The 17017-nt window shown below is 49.3% G+C and overlaps 2 protein-coding genes across 12 annotated transcripts; one reads left to right on the forward strand and one right to left on the reverse strand.

Moving 5' to 3' along the window:
• Window positions 1–481: 481 nt before the first annotated feature.
• Window positions 482–11152, forward strand: LOC120669997 (pentatricopeptide repeat-containing protein At3g46790, chloroplastic-like). Of its 10 annotated transcripts, XM_039950005.1 has the most exons (8): window positions 482–2345; window positions 3392–3553; window positions 6128–6220; window positions 6305–6377; window positions 6480–6791; window positions 6866–6932; window positions 7009–7294; window positions 10793–11152. In XM_039950005.1, the coding sequence occupies exon 1, from the start codon at window positions 544–546 to the stop codon at window positions 2077–2079; it is 1536 nt and encodes a 511-aa protein (XP_039805939.1). In that variant the 5' UTR covers window positions 482–543; the 3' UTR covers window positions 2080–2345; window positions 3392–3553; window positions 6128–6220; window positions 6305–6377; window positions 6480–6791; window positions 6866–6932; window positions 7009–7294; window positions 10793–11152. The 10 variants fall into 10 exon arrangements, with proteins under 10 accessions (XP_039805939.1, XP_039805887.1, XP_039805914.1 ...); XM_039949953.1 differs by having other exon boundaries at window positions 6128–6791; window positions 10793–10865; window positions 10958–11152; XM_039949980.1 differs by having other exon boundaries at window positions 6128–6377.
• Window positions 11153–11941: 789 nt separating this feature from the next.
• Window positions 11942–14350, reverse strand: LOC120670041 (probable indole-3-pyruvate monooxygenase YUCCA9). Of its 2 annotated transcripts, none has more exons than XM_039950021.1 (3): window positions 13532–14350; window positions 13068–13442; window positions 11942–12645 (listed from the first exon to the last, which is right to left on the reverse strand). In XM_039950021.1, the coding sequence occupies exons 1-3, from the start codon at window positions 14174–14176 to the stop codon at window positions 12463–12465; spliced, it is 1203 nt and encodes a 400-aa protein (XP_039805955.1). In that variant the 5' UTR covers window positions 14177–14350; the 3' UTR covers window positions 11942–12462. The 2 variants fall into 2 exon arrangements, with proteins under 2 accessions (XP_039805955.1, XP_039805963.1); XM_039950029.1 differs by having other exon boundaries at window positions 13068–13439; window positions 13532–14349.
• Between the last annotated feature and the right edge of the window lie 2667 nt (window positions 14351–17017).

The raw sequence follows: 17017 nt of genomic DNA on the forward strand, positions 1-17017 counted from the left end.
GGTGACTAAAATAAGATTTAGTCACCCAAATTTAGTCTCCCGATTGGAGATGCTCTTAGGCAGCCCTATTAACAAAATAGAGCGCCCCCTGCGAATGGTATGTTACAATGTACTGTGTGCTAATAAGTTAGACTCGACTAGGATGGACATGTTCCGTCACAAGCGATATATTTCACAATTCGAATCTCGTAACAACAATTCTATGGGATCAAAAATATGCGTAATTGCCACTCTAACAAAATAAAATAATCTTGTATAATTTTTTACCAGGCTCGTGTATCATTTTGTTAGCATAAGGCTTCGATCACTACTTATTTCATTAGTACCATCACATTTATGTGATACAAAATTATAATCATAAGTGAACACGCATAGCTTGTTAATATGGGATGGGGGCCCAGCTGCCAACACGCCACCTTATTTGGGCCCACTGCTTGCTTCCTTCCACCGCCGCAGCCCACCGCTTCGCCCAGCCCAAATCCAACTTCCTCCCGCCCGCGACCGCTGCCCTGCCCGCCCTGCTCTGCCTCGCGCACAAACACAATGCGCCCGCTGCCGGCGTCGGTGGCGTCCCGCCTGGCCGGCGTGGTCGCGGACCCGGCCGGCGTCCCGCTGCCCGTCTTCAACTCCCTCCTCTCCGCGCTCGCCGCCTCCGCGGACCCCTCGCACGCGCACCTCCCGCTCCACCTCTTCCGCCGCCGCCTCCTCCCGCGCCGCCGCCCCGACGCGTTCACCCTCTCCGCCCTCACCTCCTCCCGCCTCCCCTCCGCCGCCGCCGCCGACGCCCTCCACGCCATCGCGCTCCGCCTCGGCCTCCTCCACGCCGACCCCGTCCTCGCCAACTCCCTCCTCCGCCTCTACCTCCGCCCGCCCAGCCCCCGCCCGGGCCTCGCGCGCCATCTGTTCGACGAAATGCCCGCGCGGACCGCGTCCTCCTACAACACCCTCATCTCGCACTCGCACTCGAGCTCGCCTGGCGCCGCGGCTGAGGGCGTGTGGGGCCTCGTCCGCCAGATGGTCGCGGATGGGTGCGCGCCCGACCGGTTCACGCTCTCTGCCGTGCTGCCCGTGTGCCCGTCCGCCCGCCGGGGCAGGGAGCTGCATTGCTGCGCCGTGAGGTCCGGAATGTGTGGGGCGGACGATTTCCATGTCGGCAGCGGCCTCGTGTCCATGTACTGCAGGGTTGGCGACCCGGAACTTGCGCGCACGGTTCTCGACGGGATGGAGCAGAGGAACGTTGTTTCCTGGACCGCCTTGGTGGGAGGGTACACGGAGAATGAAATGTTCGAGGGCGCCGTGGATGCTTTCCGTGCAATGTGGCTGATCGACGGCATCCTACCAAATACGGTCGCATTGATTAGCGTGCTATCGGCTGTTGAGGCCCTCTCGGCCTTAGCAGAGGGGAAGCAGGTGCATGGTTTCGCGGTGAGGATGGCAATGTATGGGGAGGTGTCGCTGAGCAATGCTTTGATTGATACCTATGCAAAGTGTGGGGCCTTGCATTATGCAAGGTGGGTCTTTGATGATACCAGCTGGTGCAAAGATGTCATCTCATGGGGTGCAATGATTTTGGGTTATGGCGTTCATGGTATGGGTGTGGAAGCAGTGGCTTTGTTCGACCAGATGCTTTCCTCTGGGGTTAAACCTGACAAGATAGTTGGCCTGGTTGTTCTTTCAGCTTGTTGCCGTGCGGGATTGGTGTTGAAGGGCCTTGATATATACAACTCCCTGGTAAAGGATCATGGGGTTCGACCCACTGAGGAGATGTGTGCGTGCGTTGTTGATTTACTTGGTCGATCTGGGCATGTTGACCATGCCTTGGATTTTATAAAGTCAATGAGTGTAGAGCCAGGCCCTAGTGTCTGGGGAGCACTTCTGGATGCCTCTGCAACACACAGCAACAAAGAAATTCAAGATTTGGCCTCCAAATCTCTTCTTAGACTGGGAGAAGGGAAACCATCAAATCTTGTTGCAGTTTCTAACGTAAATGCCTCTTCAGAAAGGTGGAATGTTGTTGAACGAGTAAGAAATACGATTAATCAAGGGTCATTGAAGAAGAAAACTGGTCGTAGTTGGTAAATCCAACATAGGTGCACAATGCTTTTCTGAGTGACTTATGGATGGCCTTTCAACACTTCTGATCTCAAGTGTACATTTTAGTTGGCTGCCCCTGGAAGGGATTGCATCAGATCACACACTTTACTGGACCAGGGTGTGTTGAAGCTATAACAACAGAGCTGCAATACTTGTATATTCGATGACACATTTACTGTTTGAGCCTCAACAAAAGTGCCTTCTATGATTTCGAAGTTGTCCACAATATCCACTCTTTCTACGTTCTTAAGGTAAATTTTGCTACTTATATGTCCATATTTTGAGATATAGAAATTGTTTAATTATTCATAGTTTGGTGTTTTTCCTCCATCCATGAAGCTAAATTATACATGTATAGTATAGTATAGTATAGTAAGGAAGCTTAAACAGACAAGAGGTTTCCCCAAGCTGGCCTTATATATGCAGTTCCTTAAACAATGTCCTTAAACTTATATGTTGTCATCTCTGGAACAGACATCTATAATAAATGCTTGTAATGATTTCATAATTATGCTGTTGTTCCACTGAGATTATTTTCTTCTTTCAATTTACTGTGTTCGCGTTCTTGCGGATTACCATTACCAACTCCAGTGTAGTTTGATTGCTTTCTTTGTTTCTGTTTATTGAACGTGTGTCCTATTCTGCTTCTTCTCTAGCTCACAAACTCAAAACAAGAGCAACAAGAAAAAAGTATCTGGCTGCTTGTTTGCAAAATAAACTGTCCAGGTAAAGTGGATGATTAAATTTTGCCGCGGGGTTGACCATGGGATTGCTAATGTTGACTAGGTTTTTAGGTCTTATGATGAGTAGGACAGTTGAACATGATGAAGATTTGTGCCTAGTTGAGCAATTTGTGTTAACAATGAAGCTGCAACTTGAGAATTCATGAGGCTACTGCAAAACATTTATCTTGATTCTCCAGCACCATTGACATGCCATATCTTATATACGCTCATGACAACTATCCGTCTAGGCCAGTAAACAATCTCCTAACTCCTGACTGGCTGACATCTGTATCTCAGTTTTATATACTGATGTTTGACATGGCTTGCTGCATTCTTCCACAAGTATGAGATATGGCTGAAATTTGTTGCTTAGCCGAACAAACAATGATTGGATGATGCTTGCAAGAGATCTTGATAATGGATTCATAATAGTCAATCATATCATAAATGCCTGTGTGGCCTTGTCAGTTCCAACCTACTACTAGAACTTTTGACTTTGCCTGGATTACATTTATTTGGCTGGTGCATAAATCTGATTCAAGCTTTGCTTGGCTGTGAATCTGCATGTCTAGGCTGGACTTGACGTAAAGTAGGATAGTTGGAGACCAGATTGAATGTAACCATAAAGAAACTGCAAGAGGGGAAAAAAGTCCGATGCTTATATCTTGTTCTTGTACTACCAGCATCTGCATAAGTGGCACTACAAGCATGTGAATCGTTTCCTCAAAGCGAAGGTGCATGCTCTTTGCTTCTTTGTTTGTGCAAACAAATTTGATTTTTATGGTCTATCATAACTTGCACATGCACTTGGTTCCCAGTGTACTGCCCTCACAAGAGCCATGGTTATGAATTTTATTTTTTAAACATGTTTCAGTAGAATTACTTGTTTTCAAGTGTATGACAATGAAATTCAAATACTGTGCATTCTCTTATTGTATTTACTTGGTGACTTCTGTTTCCAATTTGAATTAGTGTACTGTCAGAGAAAGGAAATGACATCATATATCTGATGTTGTCTTAAGTTCCTTAGAAATATAGAGTATTTATATTTGGTTGTTAGTTTATCACAAGTTATTTGCTATTTTTGAATGGTGCTTATTATTTAAAGGCTGCCTAGTTTATTTGGACCAATCAACCAAGAAATAAACTCGGATGAACCAAGCCTCCGGACCCATCTGGTAGTTTAATTATGCTCAACTTATACAACAAAAGTGCCCCATGCTTTTGTCCCATAAATCTATCAGAATTAAGTCGGGGAGTGGTAAAGGGCCTAAAAATTTAGGGTGGAAGTTTTAAGGATCTAGCTAAAAAAGGAGGGCTGGCTCATATTTTATATGTTTTTTATCTAAAGGATGATTAAGGGCTGAGTTGGATTGTGAATGGGGCATTAGGGCCATGATCCATTACCACCCCTATAATTAGGACTACACTTTTTTTTTAAAAAAAATGTCCAGGAAGTTTTTGATGTGATACCGCAGTATTGTTTGCATGGACAGTCCGATAGCAAATAATATTGACCATATGAATGGAGCAGTACAGTTGGTCTACTAGGTTCATAGACTGCCAAGCTTGCTGGCAACATTTATTTAGTGCATATCAAGTACACCTTATTAATGAAGACATTCCATTCAAATTAAAATGTTGGATTCTGAAGATAAGATACTGGGTACTACAAAATGAATGCAACCAAACCTCCGGTTCACTTTCAAATCTGAACAACCATTTCTTCTTTGATTTTCTCCACATACTACTTAATATTTAAATCCAAGCAATTGGTTCTGGATTCTAGAACACTCCACTTGGAAGACATTTATTGTCAGTTTGACACACATTTTATAGTTTTGATTTGGCTCCTGGACCTTACAAAATCATGTAATATAAGCAAGAAAACATTTAAGATGTTAAATACTATCTAGCATGCATGTGGATTCCACTGTTATTTTTCAAATCAGTTCCCACTTTATTTAATTTTATTGGCAGCATAGATTGAACATATGACATGTACAATGTCTAGATCTTTTAGTGGCACTGTATATGCAAATTAGTAAGAACAATAGAACCATGCTTAAGTAAACTGCTCAGGCTTCTTTGGTCTAACTGGTAATTTGCCAGTTGGACAACCAGTTCGGCAAAAGAGAAAACGATATCATGTTTCATGTCATAAGGAGGCAGTTTGATTGTGATCATCAAACTACCACTTCTCTCCACTTGCGCATGTAGGATGAGTAATTGATGGTAAAGTTATTGTTTATAAGGTGCATGAATCACAAACACATGTACTATATTGCTAACTGCTAGATGGTTCATTTTCCTTCCATCAGTGCTGTTTTTATGTGCATGTTCTGCAACCATTTGTGGATGCTACTCACAGTTGGTTGCATGTACACATGGTGGAATATAAACAATCGTAAGAGCATTTGAACAATGTAATACACACGATATGACATGCCTTCCTATGCAAATAGAAGTAGACCACTGTTAATTTTGTATATTTTCCTGGATATATAGCATGTATTTTTCCAAGTCTTTGGTCAAAGGTCTAAGAAAAGTCCTTAACTAGAGATGTATTCAAAATACAACCTGTCCATTTATTTGTATTTCAGTTTCCATCACACATCTAGCATTATGTAAGACGTGATGGGCAAATGATGACCAGCCATCCAGCATAGTTTGTTATGCACTATGCACCCATATGCCCATACTGTATCCTGGTAGAAGTTCCTAACAGCCTAACACTTCCTTTGATTTGAAGCTCCGATACATGTGCTCGATTTGACCCTTTATGTTCATAAATTAAGCATAATAACCCCGAGGGCCATAATTTGTAAAGGGTACTTTTGGAATTCTGTATAAAGCACTCTTTCCTGTCATGAAATCTCTTGGTAAGAACTGTTAAGTTTGGCATTTTGCAACTGTTTGGTGTGTGTCATTTTCAGATGAGATCTAAAGAGTAATAATCATTTCAAGGGCATGGTGATCAAGATGGAAAATGATGCAACCCGTATTTTACAACCATTCTTCCAGGAAGGGATACAATGCTACCCATATTTTTATAGCAACAATAAAGCAGCTGGCCTTCATACAATGCATAGATCAAATAACACTTTTCTGTCAAAATTTGGTGCTTGTGTCTCGTTTTGGGTGTGTATTTCTATAACGCTGAAGCAAAAATGGAGTGGCATTTTTATCTTTCCATTTATTCCTAGTAGTACAATTACCATCGCTTGTTTCCCATTGTAGCATTTGGCAATGCTGTTGTTTGATAACTATAACAATGTTCTCACCGACAAGTTTGGCTATGATTCCAGGGATGTTTGATGAACAAGACAGATCATGGAAGTGGAAATAAGAAGTCAGATGACCATGTCTTTGAGAGAGTGATTCTATTGTCATATATCTAGGTCTGTATCTCTTCTGCCTCCAATGCAATGCTCGTGTCTGGCGTAAAGAGTGTCGATCTCTGCTCTGACTCTGTCCATGAACAGCCTCACCATCTGGATCCATCAGCCATTTCCTTATTCGATGACCAGGCTTGTTCATTTTCAGAGGTGACAGCAGGTTTGGTCTTGTGACCCTTTCCAGAATATCATGACTCACTGGATTGAGATCTCACGATGATGGCGAGGACTGCCCCCCCTCCACTCCCATGTTGTTGGTTAGGTCCTCGCGATCACATGCGCGCAGAGGCGTGTCATCTCAGACTTAAGCAAGCTCCCCTGACTGGAACGGCTCGGGGCGCTGTAGCCTTTCGTCCCGGGGGGAGGATCGTTGCTGTTGGTGCCGCGTCATAATTGTTCCCCGGTCTCAGCATGCTCTGTGCAGGGCTGCTATATCCCTTTTGTAGGCGGGTTCCCCCCGTCTTAAAAGATGGCGGCATGCTAATAGCATGATGATTAGCCATTAATATGTGATTGGAAAGCTCCAACCGCACACCGCGCATAACTCCTCCGGGGCGCATCGTGTTATCCGCGGGTGAGCTGTGCGTTCCTGCTTCGGTTTGGACTCGCCCCCTAATGCCGACTGCTAAATCCGCTCATCTGGAACAGGTAAACTCTTCAGACTGGAGCTGCAGGGAGATCTATCACTGCCCTCACATGCGCATCACTGCATCAGGTACGCGGTTTGCTGTTTCGTGCTGTGGCCTTTTCAGGTTTTAACTAACGAGCTGTTTGTGCATACCGTATTACAGTCTGTGTTATTGGCGCGCGCATAGTACAGTATTGTTACATTCTGTGTGGTGGTAACATGCCATGCCACAGCGTATCCGGCCGTCCATCCTCGCCATGTGGGGGACGCCTGGTCTCGCCTGTTGCTCTCGGCGAAGTAATTGCGATGTGGGACTTGACAGGGCACTGATAACCATCTAATCATGGACTCGTTGTACCCTCGCGCCATCAAGCGGCCCGGCCTCCCTCCCAGTCCCGCCCATGAAGATCTCACGTGGATGGGATCCACTGTCACTGTTGCATCCCAAGGTACGCGCCCCTCGCAGCCAATCAAGCCGCTCGTCCGGATGGGTGCACGGCCGCCGTGCCCGTCGCCCGACCGACGGCGTGCCTACACTTTCACCTTTCACCGTACCTGGTGTGCCTCTGCCTCCGATGTGCAGGCACAGCAGAGGAAGGGCGATCGCGTCGCGCCATGTCGGATGGCGGGGTTGTCATGTGGCCCTCACATGGAGCCGGCGCGCGCGTCGGCGGGGTCGCCCTGGCGGTGACGGCGACCGCGGTGATTCCGAAGTTATTGCGGCGACTGGATGGATCGGGGTTCGGGGCCTTCGCTGTCGCGGCCAGCGAGATGGGTCGCCGCGCTGGCCGGACACGGAGCGGGACTCCTCCGGACATCGTCCCTGCTCCGCCTCTGGTGGCACGGCACGGCCGGGCTTGGCGCGCCATCACTGCGCGGCCCCGCTGGCCGCTGTCCGTACGCGCTTGGCGGCACCCACACCCGTATGCCGTATCCGGTAGTATCCGTATATGACATGTCTGTACCGCCATACTGATCCATTCAATTGTGCGAGGAACGGCGACGGGTCGGCGTCCATCGCCTGGGGCCGTTCCGATGGCGAGATGGCCTGGTAACATTCCGCCGATCGACTGCGCCAGGTGCCGGAGGACGTGTAGGCGGGCCTCGTGGCGACAGTCCTGCACGCATGATTGGTGAACAGATCGACGGGCCATGGGTGGGCGGTGACAACTGACAAGTGACAGTGCAGGACAGACAGGTAAGAAGGAGGAGAGGAGTTAGGGGCGCACAGCGGCGGCCGCCGTGCATGCATGAATCAGTGAAAAGTAGGCCTACTAACGGGTTGGGTTGAAATGGGTTTTATGGGGTGGGTTTTGAAATGGAGTGTGTTTGGATGATTTAAAATGGGTTGTATTAGTTAATGGGGTGGGTCGGGGCGGGTTCTATATAAATGCGGGTTGAGGCGGGTTGGGGTGGGTTGAAATGGATACTTTTTACAAAATAGTATAACTATATATAAATATGGGTCCCACATGAGAGCTGGACTCTGAAATTAAAACCACGTGTTTATATCAGAAAATTTTATCGAAATTGACTGAATTTTGTTGGAGATGACTCAGTACGACTGGCAGCTATTTTGTGCAAAGCAGTGTGGCTAGAACTACCTGTGGGCCCCACATGAAGAGCCGGACCCTGGAATTAAAACCTCGCGTTCACACTATAAAATTTTATCGAAATTGACTGAAATTTATTGGAGATGACTCAGTACGACTGGCAGCTACTCTGTGCAAAGCAGCGTGGCTAGAACTACACGTGGGCTCCACATCAAGAGCCGGACCCTAGAATTAAAACCTCGCGTTTACACTATAAAATTTTATCGAAATTGACTGAAATTTGTTGGAGATGACTCAGTACGACTGGCAGCTACTCTGTGCAAAGCAGCGTGGCTAGAACTACACGTGGGCTCCACATCAAGAGCCGGACCCTAGAATTAAAACCTCGCGTTCACACTATAAAATTTTATCGAAATTGACTGAAATTTTTAGAGATGAGTAAATATGACTGGCATATACTCTGTGCAAAGTAGTGTGGCTAGACATATATGTGGTCCCCACATTAAGTGTAGAACCACTAAATTCCTCTGCATAGTAGAAACCATGGGTTTTTATGGGTTACCCGTTTATAATGGGGCGGGTTGGTTAGAGTTGAGAAATTAACTAATTGGGTTGGGTGGGGTTGGGTATCTAAATATGTTAATTTTGGGTGGGGTTGGATATGGTGCGGGTTCCAACCCATTAGCAGGGCTAGTGAAAAGGAATGTCCCGGAGAATCTCCGGGCGCCGGCGCTGTTGAGGCACCTGCGACGCTCGCGCTCCAATAGTTACCTGACAGCCAGTCAGTCGTCCAGCTTGCTAGACCTTTCTTCCTCTTTGACCTCTGCTGTTGTTGTTGTTGTTGGAGGAGGAGCTGAGGTTGGGGGTGAAGTGGTGATCGGGCACACCCACTCTCTCATCTTTGGTCTTGGACCACATGGGGATGTGCCGGCCATGTTTGGCACAGTGAAAGTCGGATGCCGCGAGCCCAGGCCATGGATCAAAGGATCTTGCCTTCCCAGCAGCAACAGCAGCAGCAGGCGCGCGCACACGGCAGCATAGGATCCAAGCACGCACAGTGCCTACTCATCGAATATTTAATTTAATCCGGAAGAATGATGTATACGTGAGGTGCAGGATGCGAGAGACGAGGTACCATGGATCTGGTGACACGGTACGACGTAGGAGCAGACCTAGCACTAGCAGGCAGCAGCTGCAGCGGCATCAATTGTTCGTAGCGTATCCCGTCCTATCCGTGTGTACGGACACTCGCACGTGACGCTCGTCATGTGCTGCGAGGGTCCGAGCACAGTACGTGCCGCTGGCAGCAGCCTTGTCGTGACAGTGGGTGAGGAACCTTCGGCGGTTGCTGGCTGCCAGGAGGCTTCCGGCCGGGTGCCTTTAATTTGTACACGAAGCTCCTCCATCTAGCCTCAATCTCATATGGGCAGAGAGTGTCCGTGTATATATATCGCTGTGTGTCTTTTGGTGAAGATACCGTTCTTTCCATGGCAGTTTGGCGGTTTCGAACCGCCGGCGACGATGACGACGATCCTCGTCCGACGCAACGAACACCACTAGCCGACTGTACCATTGTCCACGCGATGTATAGATCACGGTCGACATAGGTGTCCGGTGGCCGGGCGGAAGTTCCCCGGAGTCGCTGAATTGAATGGCAACAGCTAACGAGCGTTGATGTTGCGGAAAGCGACGGTAGAATTGGGCTATCCTTCCCGTGGCCTCGGACAGCGACCCGCCAAGGAGATGGGAGCGGAGGCCCTTCCCTCCCTCTCCCCCCGGCCGGAGCGATCGTTTTCCGGTGGGGCGCCCTGCGCTGGTCGTCTCTACTGCCATAACGCCGCTGATAGGGAGGGAGCGCGATGTGGGTGGTCTCTCATCTTGCTGTGCTCCTGATCAGGCTTGTGCTGGGAGAGAACACGTACGTTTGGTGTGTACAGTACACCGCAGCATACCCGAACGGGGTGCGCTTAGGATTGAAACGGTTACGATTGATTGTTTGGGGCACATGCTTAGCATGCCGTGATCAAGTGATACCAACGGCTTTTTCCTTGGCGATTTCGTCGTTCCAAGACCGTCGTCCCTAGCTCTTGATGTTGGACACCCCTCCCCTTCTCCCCCCTCGATGAAATCGACCAAAAGACTACTGTCCATTGTGCTAGGGGTGATGGTGTGGTGGAAGTTGGGAGGCTCATTCAGTACCTTGGGATGGGAAGATGTGTTTTGAAAGGTGCTGATGGAGCAAGCCCAAGTTAGGTAATTTGGAGCTAGAAAGTTGGGGTTCGAAGTACATCTGCACGTTTTTAATTTAGTTGCCTGTAAAAGTTTGGTGAGCTCTGAGTTTGGGCTAAAGGTATTGGGTGAATACACTTTGAGTAACTTTTTGTGTGCAAGCAGGTCAGCCAACCACATTTTGGATCCCGATGTTGTCACAGCGAGACTCAATTTGCTCTCCAGCCTTACCATATAGGTGAGATGTTTAAGCCACAAATTTTGGATATTTTCTTTTGGGAAACATACAAATTATACCCATGTTCGTTGCTTCTTTCACAATTTGCCAAGGATTGGAACTCCAGTCACGTATGAGATCCAGTGTCCTCTAATGGATTCCCCACCATAGACGGCCACTAGTATCGAAACTTATTCGCTGCAGACCCAGCTAATGTAAATTAGTAGGCTTCGAGGACAACTGCAACCCTTGGATTCCAGTGCAATGATGATATTCTTTCACTGCAACAAAGGTAGGTTTAAAGCTCAGGCATCATTGAAAGGGCACGTACCAATGGGTCTATTTGGGACCGGGCGTGTTGTACTTTGTTAAGCTTCGTTTCTCTTTTCTAATGGATGGGCGCAACTCCTGCCACTCGTTCCAATGAAACCAAAAACAGCATACAGGCCCCCCCATTTGCAGTGGAGAAGCACACATTGGTTCTTTACCGTACGCAAACTATCATTTGAAATCCTTTCAGGAACTTATGCTCCATAACTCACCGCTCCCTTTTTCTGCCAAAGTTGTGAACTTTAGTAATTGATTTTAACGACTCATCGACATACGCCAAACGCACACGCACCGTGGTGTAATGAACAGATGTGATACAAATGGCGCTAATTAGCTACAGTATGGTACTTTTTCTAGATAATGACATGTAGGCCACTGGATGCTCAAGATGTGAGGAGATACTTTATTTTTTTAATCATGTTTTTATTGAATATTACAGTAAAACTGTTGATGAACTTTTGTTGCAAGATGGAGACAGACTAGCGGTTCGGGCCAGTATTGTTCAAATCCTGAGAGATACTTTACAGAAAGCTGTATTGTTATGAAATCCTAACAGTGATGGAGAATCATTCTCCACCTTCTTTTGCACCAGTTATATATGCAGCCCTCAGATTATAAACAAATTCAAATGAAAAATTGTATATGTTTTCTTTGAGGAAGTCTATGGTTAGGAAAACTACCTTGAAAACTCTGATTTCTTTTCCTTTCCATGGAGTGTGGTAATATAGTCCAAACAGAATGAAAAACATGGCTTAACTTGGAGCTGGTATTACTGTAAAGAAGATAAATAGAATAGGTCATTCTCATTGTCAACCCCATACATGAACATCAAGGTAGTACACATGCATGTCAACTCTAACACTCTACCAACCACTAGAAGTAGTACTATACACAACTTTACTACACAACACTCTGTACATATATAAGGGCCCATGGGTACAGCAAAATCTGGGCTCTACTTGATGCGCACAATCCGGCCTCCTCGCCATCGTTTGATCGAAGCATCATCCATGGCGCTCTTAAATTGTGTTTCTGCTGGCACCTCTGGATCCGCTGAACTCCCAAGTTTCTCCTCTGTTTCTTGACCTACAATTTTCATTCTCTGAACTTCCCTGCCTGCTCCAGGATGATCGCCTACCTCTGAACTTGTGCCTGGAAGATCCTTGGCCAAATTGCGTCGAGCTTTATTGGACATGCACCGATTCGGTGACAAGATATGTGGGGTTAGCAGGTCCATCAGCGGTTAACGACGGTCATCGGTAAGTTCATCAGCGTCAGAATCCATCCATCATAGCGTGGAGGTTTGCTGCTCCCATGCCATGGCGATGTCCTGCGCAACCTTGACGGCGTCGGAGGAGACCCCGGAGAGGCCTCTCCTGGTGAAGCCAACAGAGTAGAGCCCTGACTCCCCCTTCCAGCCGTCTGGGAACGGCACCCTGGGGTACCCTTCCTGGGTGAAGAAGTCACTTCCCTGAGAATCACAAGCTTAATTAATCAGATGACACGATCGAGCTTTTCACGGTGGTGCAAATAAAGTATTTGGAGGAATAGAGGATGACACTTTTAGTACTACTACCTAACAACAACTTTGGAACTGTCAAATTAAAATTAGAAAGCCCTACTTTGTTAGGCATCATTATCCAGCCTTTCTAGAGGCCCTTTTCGGTACAATACACCTTGCTTTGTCCTCTCATCAAGTGTTGATTTTGATTTGAAGGGGAAAACAAAATAAAAGGATTCTAGAGTGAGTTACTTAGGTGCTAGTAGAAATTTTCTTTTCCCCAACCTACTTTTACTTTTTCAGTTCAAGTTTTGTTAACTGTTGTTGAAGAAATAAAAAGTGACCCACTATGGATGTGGACATGCAAAGTGTATGTAGTAAGCTGAAGGTACCTTGAGCCACTGAGGGACGTTGCTGTGGTAGCCGGTGGCGAGGATGACGGCGTCGGCGGCGACGCGGCGGCCGTCGACGAGCTCGGCGCCTCTGCGGAAGAACCTCTTAATCCCCGGCACGACCTCGATGTCGCCGGCGCGGATCCTGTCGAGCGCGCCGATGTCAAGCACGGGCGTCCTGCCCCTGGTGTTCTTGAGCTCCAGCGGGCCCCCCGGCGGGCGGCGGATGCCGTGCTTGTCCAGGTCGCCGAGGAAGAGCCGCGCGAGGAGGACGAGGATCCTGTCCACCAGCCAGAGCGGCAGGAAGCGGAGGAGGAAGACGGCGACGGAGAAGGTGGCGACGCCGAACATCTCCCGCGGCAGGACGTGCACCTTCTTGTCGACAAATTAATTAAGCTAGTCAGTCAGCAGCAGATTAATTGTTGGATAGATTATTAATTAAATTGTTGGATGGCGGTGCTCACCGAGTCCCTGACGACCATGGCGGGGAGGGCATTGTGGTCGCAGAGGTCGAGGCCGACCTCCATGCCGGAGTTGCCGCAGCCGACGACGAGGACGCGCTTGCCGCGGTAGGCCTCGCCGGACTTGTACTCGGAGACGTGGGAGACGGGCCCGCCGAAGTCGTCGGCGCCGTCGAACTCGGGGACGACGCGCTCGGCGTTCTCGCCGGTGGCGACGACGAGCCAGCGGCCGATGTACTCGGTGGCGGCGGCCGCGGCGTCGGCGGCGTCCTCGGCGCGCACCCGCCAGAGCCCCGCCGCGGCGTCGTAGCGCGCCGAGGTGACGGCCTGGTTGAAGCGCGGCTCGACGCCGGCGCGCGCCGCGTAGGCCTCGAGGTAGTCGACGAACTGGCGCTTGGTGGGGTACTCGGGGTAGTGGTCGGGGAAGGGCATGCCCGGGAGCTCGCAGAAGTGGCGCGGCAGGTGGAGGCGGAGGCGGTCGTAGGTGCGGCGCTGCCACAGCGAGGCGACGCAGTCGGCGCGGTCCAGCACCACCGACGGCACCCCGCGCGCCCGCAGGCACGCCGCCACCGACAGCCCCGCCGGCCCCGCGCCCACCACTATCGGCCCGTTCACCCACACCACCCGGCTCGCCGCCGCTGCTGCCATAGCTGCTGCTTCGACGACGACGACGACGTACTTGTTCCTTAGCCTGTCTATACTAGTAGATGAGTAGTCTAGGCGACGTCGTCAACGTACACTTGCGATCGAGAGGGATGGATGGGCGATGAGAGGAGGAGGAGGATGGCCCTGCTGCTGCTGTGGAGTGGAGGTGGAGGCTAGGGGTTGCACTCATGGGGTTTAAATAGGCCGGCCGGGGAAAAAAAATTTCTGCGGCAGTGCCGCACAACGTCGCTGGTGCGACACCCCCTAGGATTCTGACGCGTCGCAGGGCACAATCACAACGAGCGGATCCGCGATTCCCAGAAGCCTCATATGCCGTTCCGAGCCACGGCTCCTCTGCAGATCGTGTCCGCAGATCGAAGACAGTTCCGTCGAAAAAGGATCGGGCTCTGCCCCGTCGCGGGCTCGCGCCGCCGCCGGCTGCCTCGGCAAGATTGTTGGCTTGCTGGTTTCGCACTCGCTCTGCCGGCTTGCCGCACAGCTCAACGACGAAGAACGACCTGACGGTGACCAGCGTCTGCAGCTTTGAGGCTTATATCCAGTCCAGTTCCTGAGAAGGGAGCAGCTTGATCTAGTAGTACAGACGCTGCACGATCGGCTCAATCGCAGGAAGCCGGCTCGGAACAGCGCGAGGCTTCCGCGGACGAGCATGCTCCCGATGGTGCCAACTGCCACGCGTCAGAATCTTAAGGGGTGTCGCACCAGCGACGTTGTGCGGCACTGCCGCGGAATTTTTTTTTTCCCCAGCCGGGGGAGGCCGAGAGGACGAAGTTGACATGTCCATCGGTCCAGCCGCCCGGGATTACTCTTTTCCCGCCACGGCAAAATTAAAGCCGAATCTGGTTCTGCCGCGGGGACGAGAGAGAGCTTATATAGTATACTCCGCACGCGCATGCCTTTCTTTTTTTCCCCCCTCTCTCACTCTCTTTGGCCGCAACTAGGTAACATTGTTTTTTTTTCAAACCAAACCAGCACTAGCCACTGACCATCAGTATTTTTCTATCACCACAAGTTAGCACCAGCCACCAGCCAGCACTACTTTTCTCTATTTCTTTTCCAGATCGAATTTAGATTTTTCATGCGGCGAGATCGGCACGAAGGGACGGCCATGATAACAAGGGCAGCAACAACAGTAGCACCTAACAACAGGGGGCTTATTATTAGCCTAAGTAGCCGGGGATATGCCAACCGGTGGGTAGCAGTCCACCAATTGCACTGCTAGAAAATCTCTCATTAGTACCGGTCGGGAACCCCCGGTTTGTACCGATCTCCTCCGGTACTAAGTGCACGCGCACTTAGTACCGATCAGCTGGCCCGGTACTAAACGTCCAGTTTAGTACCGGTTGGTAACACCAACCGGTACTAAACTGCTGGCCACGCCAGCAGCTAGGCCGAGCAGTTTAGTACCGGTTGGTAATACCAACCGGTACTAAACAATTTTTTTTCTTCTTTTTGATGATTTATATTTGTTCTCTTTTCCATTCAATTTCAATTAATTAGTATTAGTAGTCGTACTCGCAGCGGTTTGTGTATTCGTACTCGTACTCATATCTAGAATTCGTATTTATATATGGAGCAAAGCAAATATTAGAAATTATATACATACATGGATAAACGACAATAATATTTACAAGTATGAATTCTCGTATGTTTTTTCCAACAAATTCTTCAATAATTCTAATCATCTGCATCGTCATCGGCACCGGCATCCTTCTTGCGGCGTTTGTTGAGTTTATCAGCTCGAGCCACACTTATCATTGGATCGGAATGAAATTCACATTTTGGATTTATCACCTCATCCAACAGGAATCCACAGAGTGCTTCTTGAATTGCCCTGATTCTTTCCGGTTCGATGAGTTTCTCTTTCATACTCCAAATCTGTCAACAACAAATAAACACTAATAGTTTAATTTAGTATCTGCATGGAATTAGATACAAGAAATTGTTACTAATGTTATACGTACTTCGAAGTTTTCTTGTGTCACCCTCTTGGTATCTCTGCAAAAAAAGTGCATGTGCTCACATACGTAGTATCCGCAGAGGTTAGTTCCTTGGTTCTGTCTCAAACACTATATACATATATACATATACATTATCGGGTACCATAATTAGGGACACCCTAATCGGAGTACTAAGATCACCCTAAAAAACGCAAACACATGTTAGGCGACTGAGCCCACGAAGGCCCACGGCCTCTTTCCAATCTGAAAGAAAGGAAAGAACTCAAAGAAGTCCAGCATGCGGCCCATCTGCCACCCTCTCGGACTCGCGGGGCGATCTCCGCCTCGCTCGAGGGCTCCCATCGGGACCCTCGACTGCGCCCCGCATCTCCGCCTCGCTCGAGGGTAGCGAACCAACCCTCGAGCAGGGCGAATCATCTCCACCTCGCTCGAGGCTACCCCTCGACGAAGAAGACAAACATCCCTGCAGCTCACCCGCCCGTCGTACGGAAGCATTGAATGCCAACCACTCCTCCACAGCGCCCAGGACAGACGGCGTCAGGCCGTCATTCCCCACAGTGGCTGTGACCGGAGTCCCGTCCGCCAACTCCGGCCACTGCTCCGCCATCCCGGACGCTGTGGCAGCACTGTGGAACCTGCGACGCGAGACGAGACGTGCTCGTCACAGTTCCCGTCACTATTCTGCCAACTCCGGCTGACCGAAGTCCACCTCACCACACGTATGGCCCCGGATCCGCCCCCTGCCCGGGAAGGGGTCCGGCGTCGCCACGTGCCCCTCAAGGAGGGACGCTCAGCACTCGCAGCCGGAGTCCCGGACCCCCCTCGAGGGGTCCGGGATCTCCGTGTGTCTCCCGGACCTCCTAGT

This window comes from Panicum virgatum, chromosome 2K (genome assembly GCF_016808335.1).
Source record: "Panicum virgatum strain AP13 chromosome 2K, P.virgatum_v5, whole genome shotgun sequence".
Lineage (NCBI taxonomy): Eukaryota > Viridiplantae > Streptophyta > Magnoliopsida > Poales > Poaceae > Panicum > Panicum virgatum.

Coding starts and splice junctions, on each gene's coding strand:
- LOC120669997 (XM_039949946.1), top strand. CDS start 544: ATGCGCCCGCTGCCGGCGTCGGTGGCGTCCCGCCTGGCCGGCGTGGTC.
- LOC120670041 (XM_039950021.1), bottom strand. CDS start 14,176: ATGGCAGCAGCGGCGGCGAGCCGGGTGGTGTGGGTGAACGGGCCGATA. Junction 13,443..13,531: donor CCATGGTCGTCAGGGACTCG/GTGAGCACCGCC, acceptor TTTGTCGACAAG/AAGGTGCACGTCCTGCCGCG. Junction 12,646..13,067: donor ACGTCCCTCAGTGGCTCAAG/GTACCTTCAGCT, acceptor TGTGATTCTCAG/GGAAGTGACTTCTTCACCCA.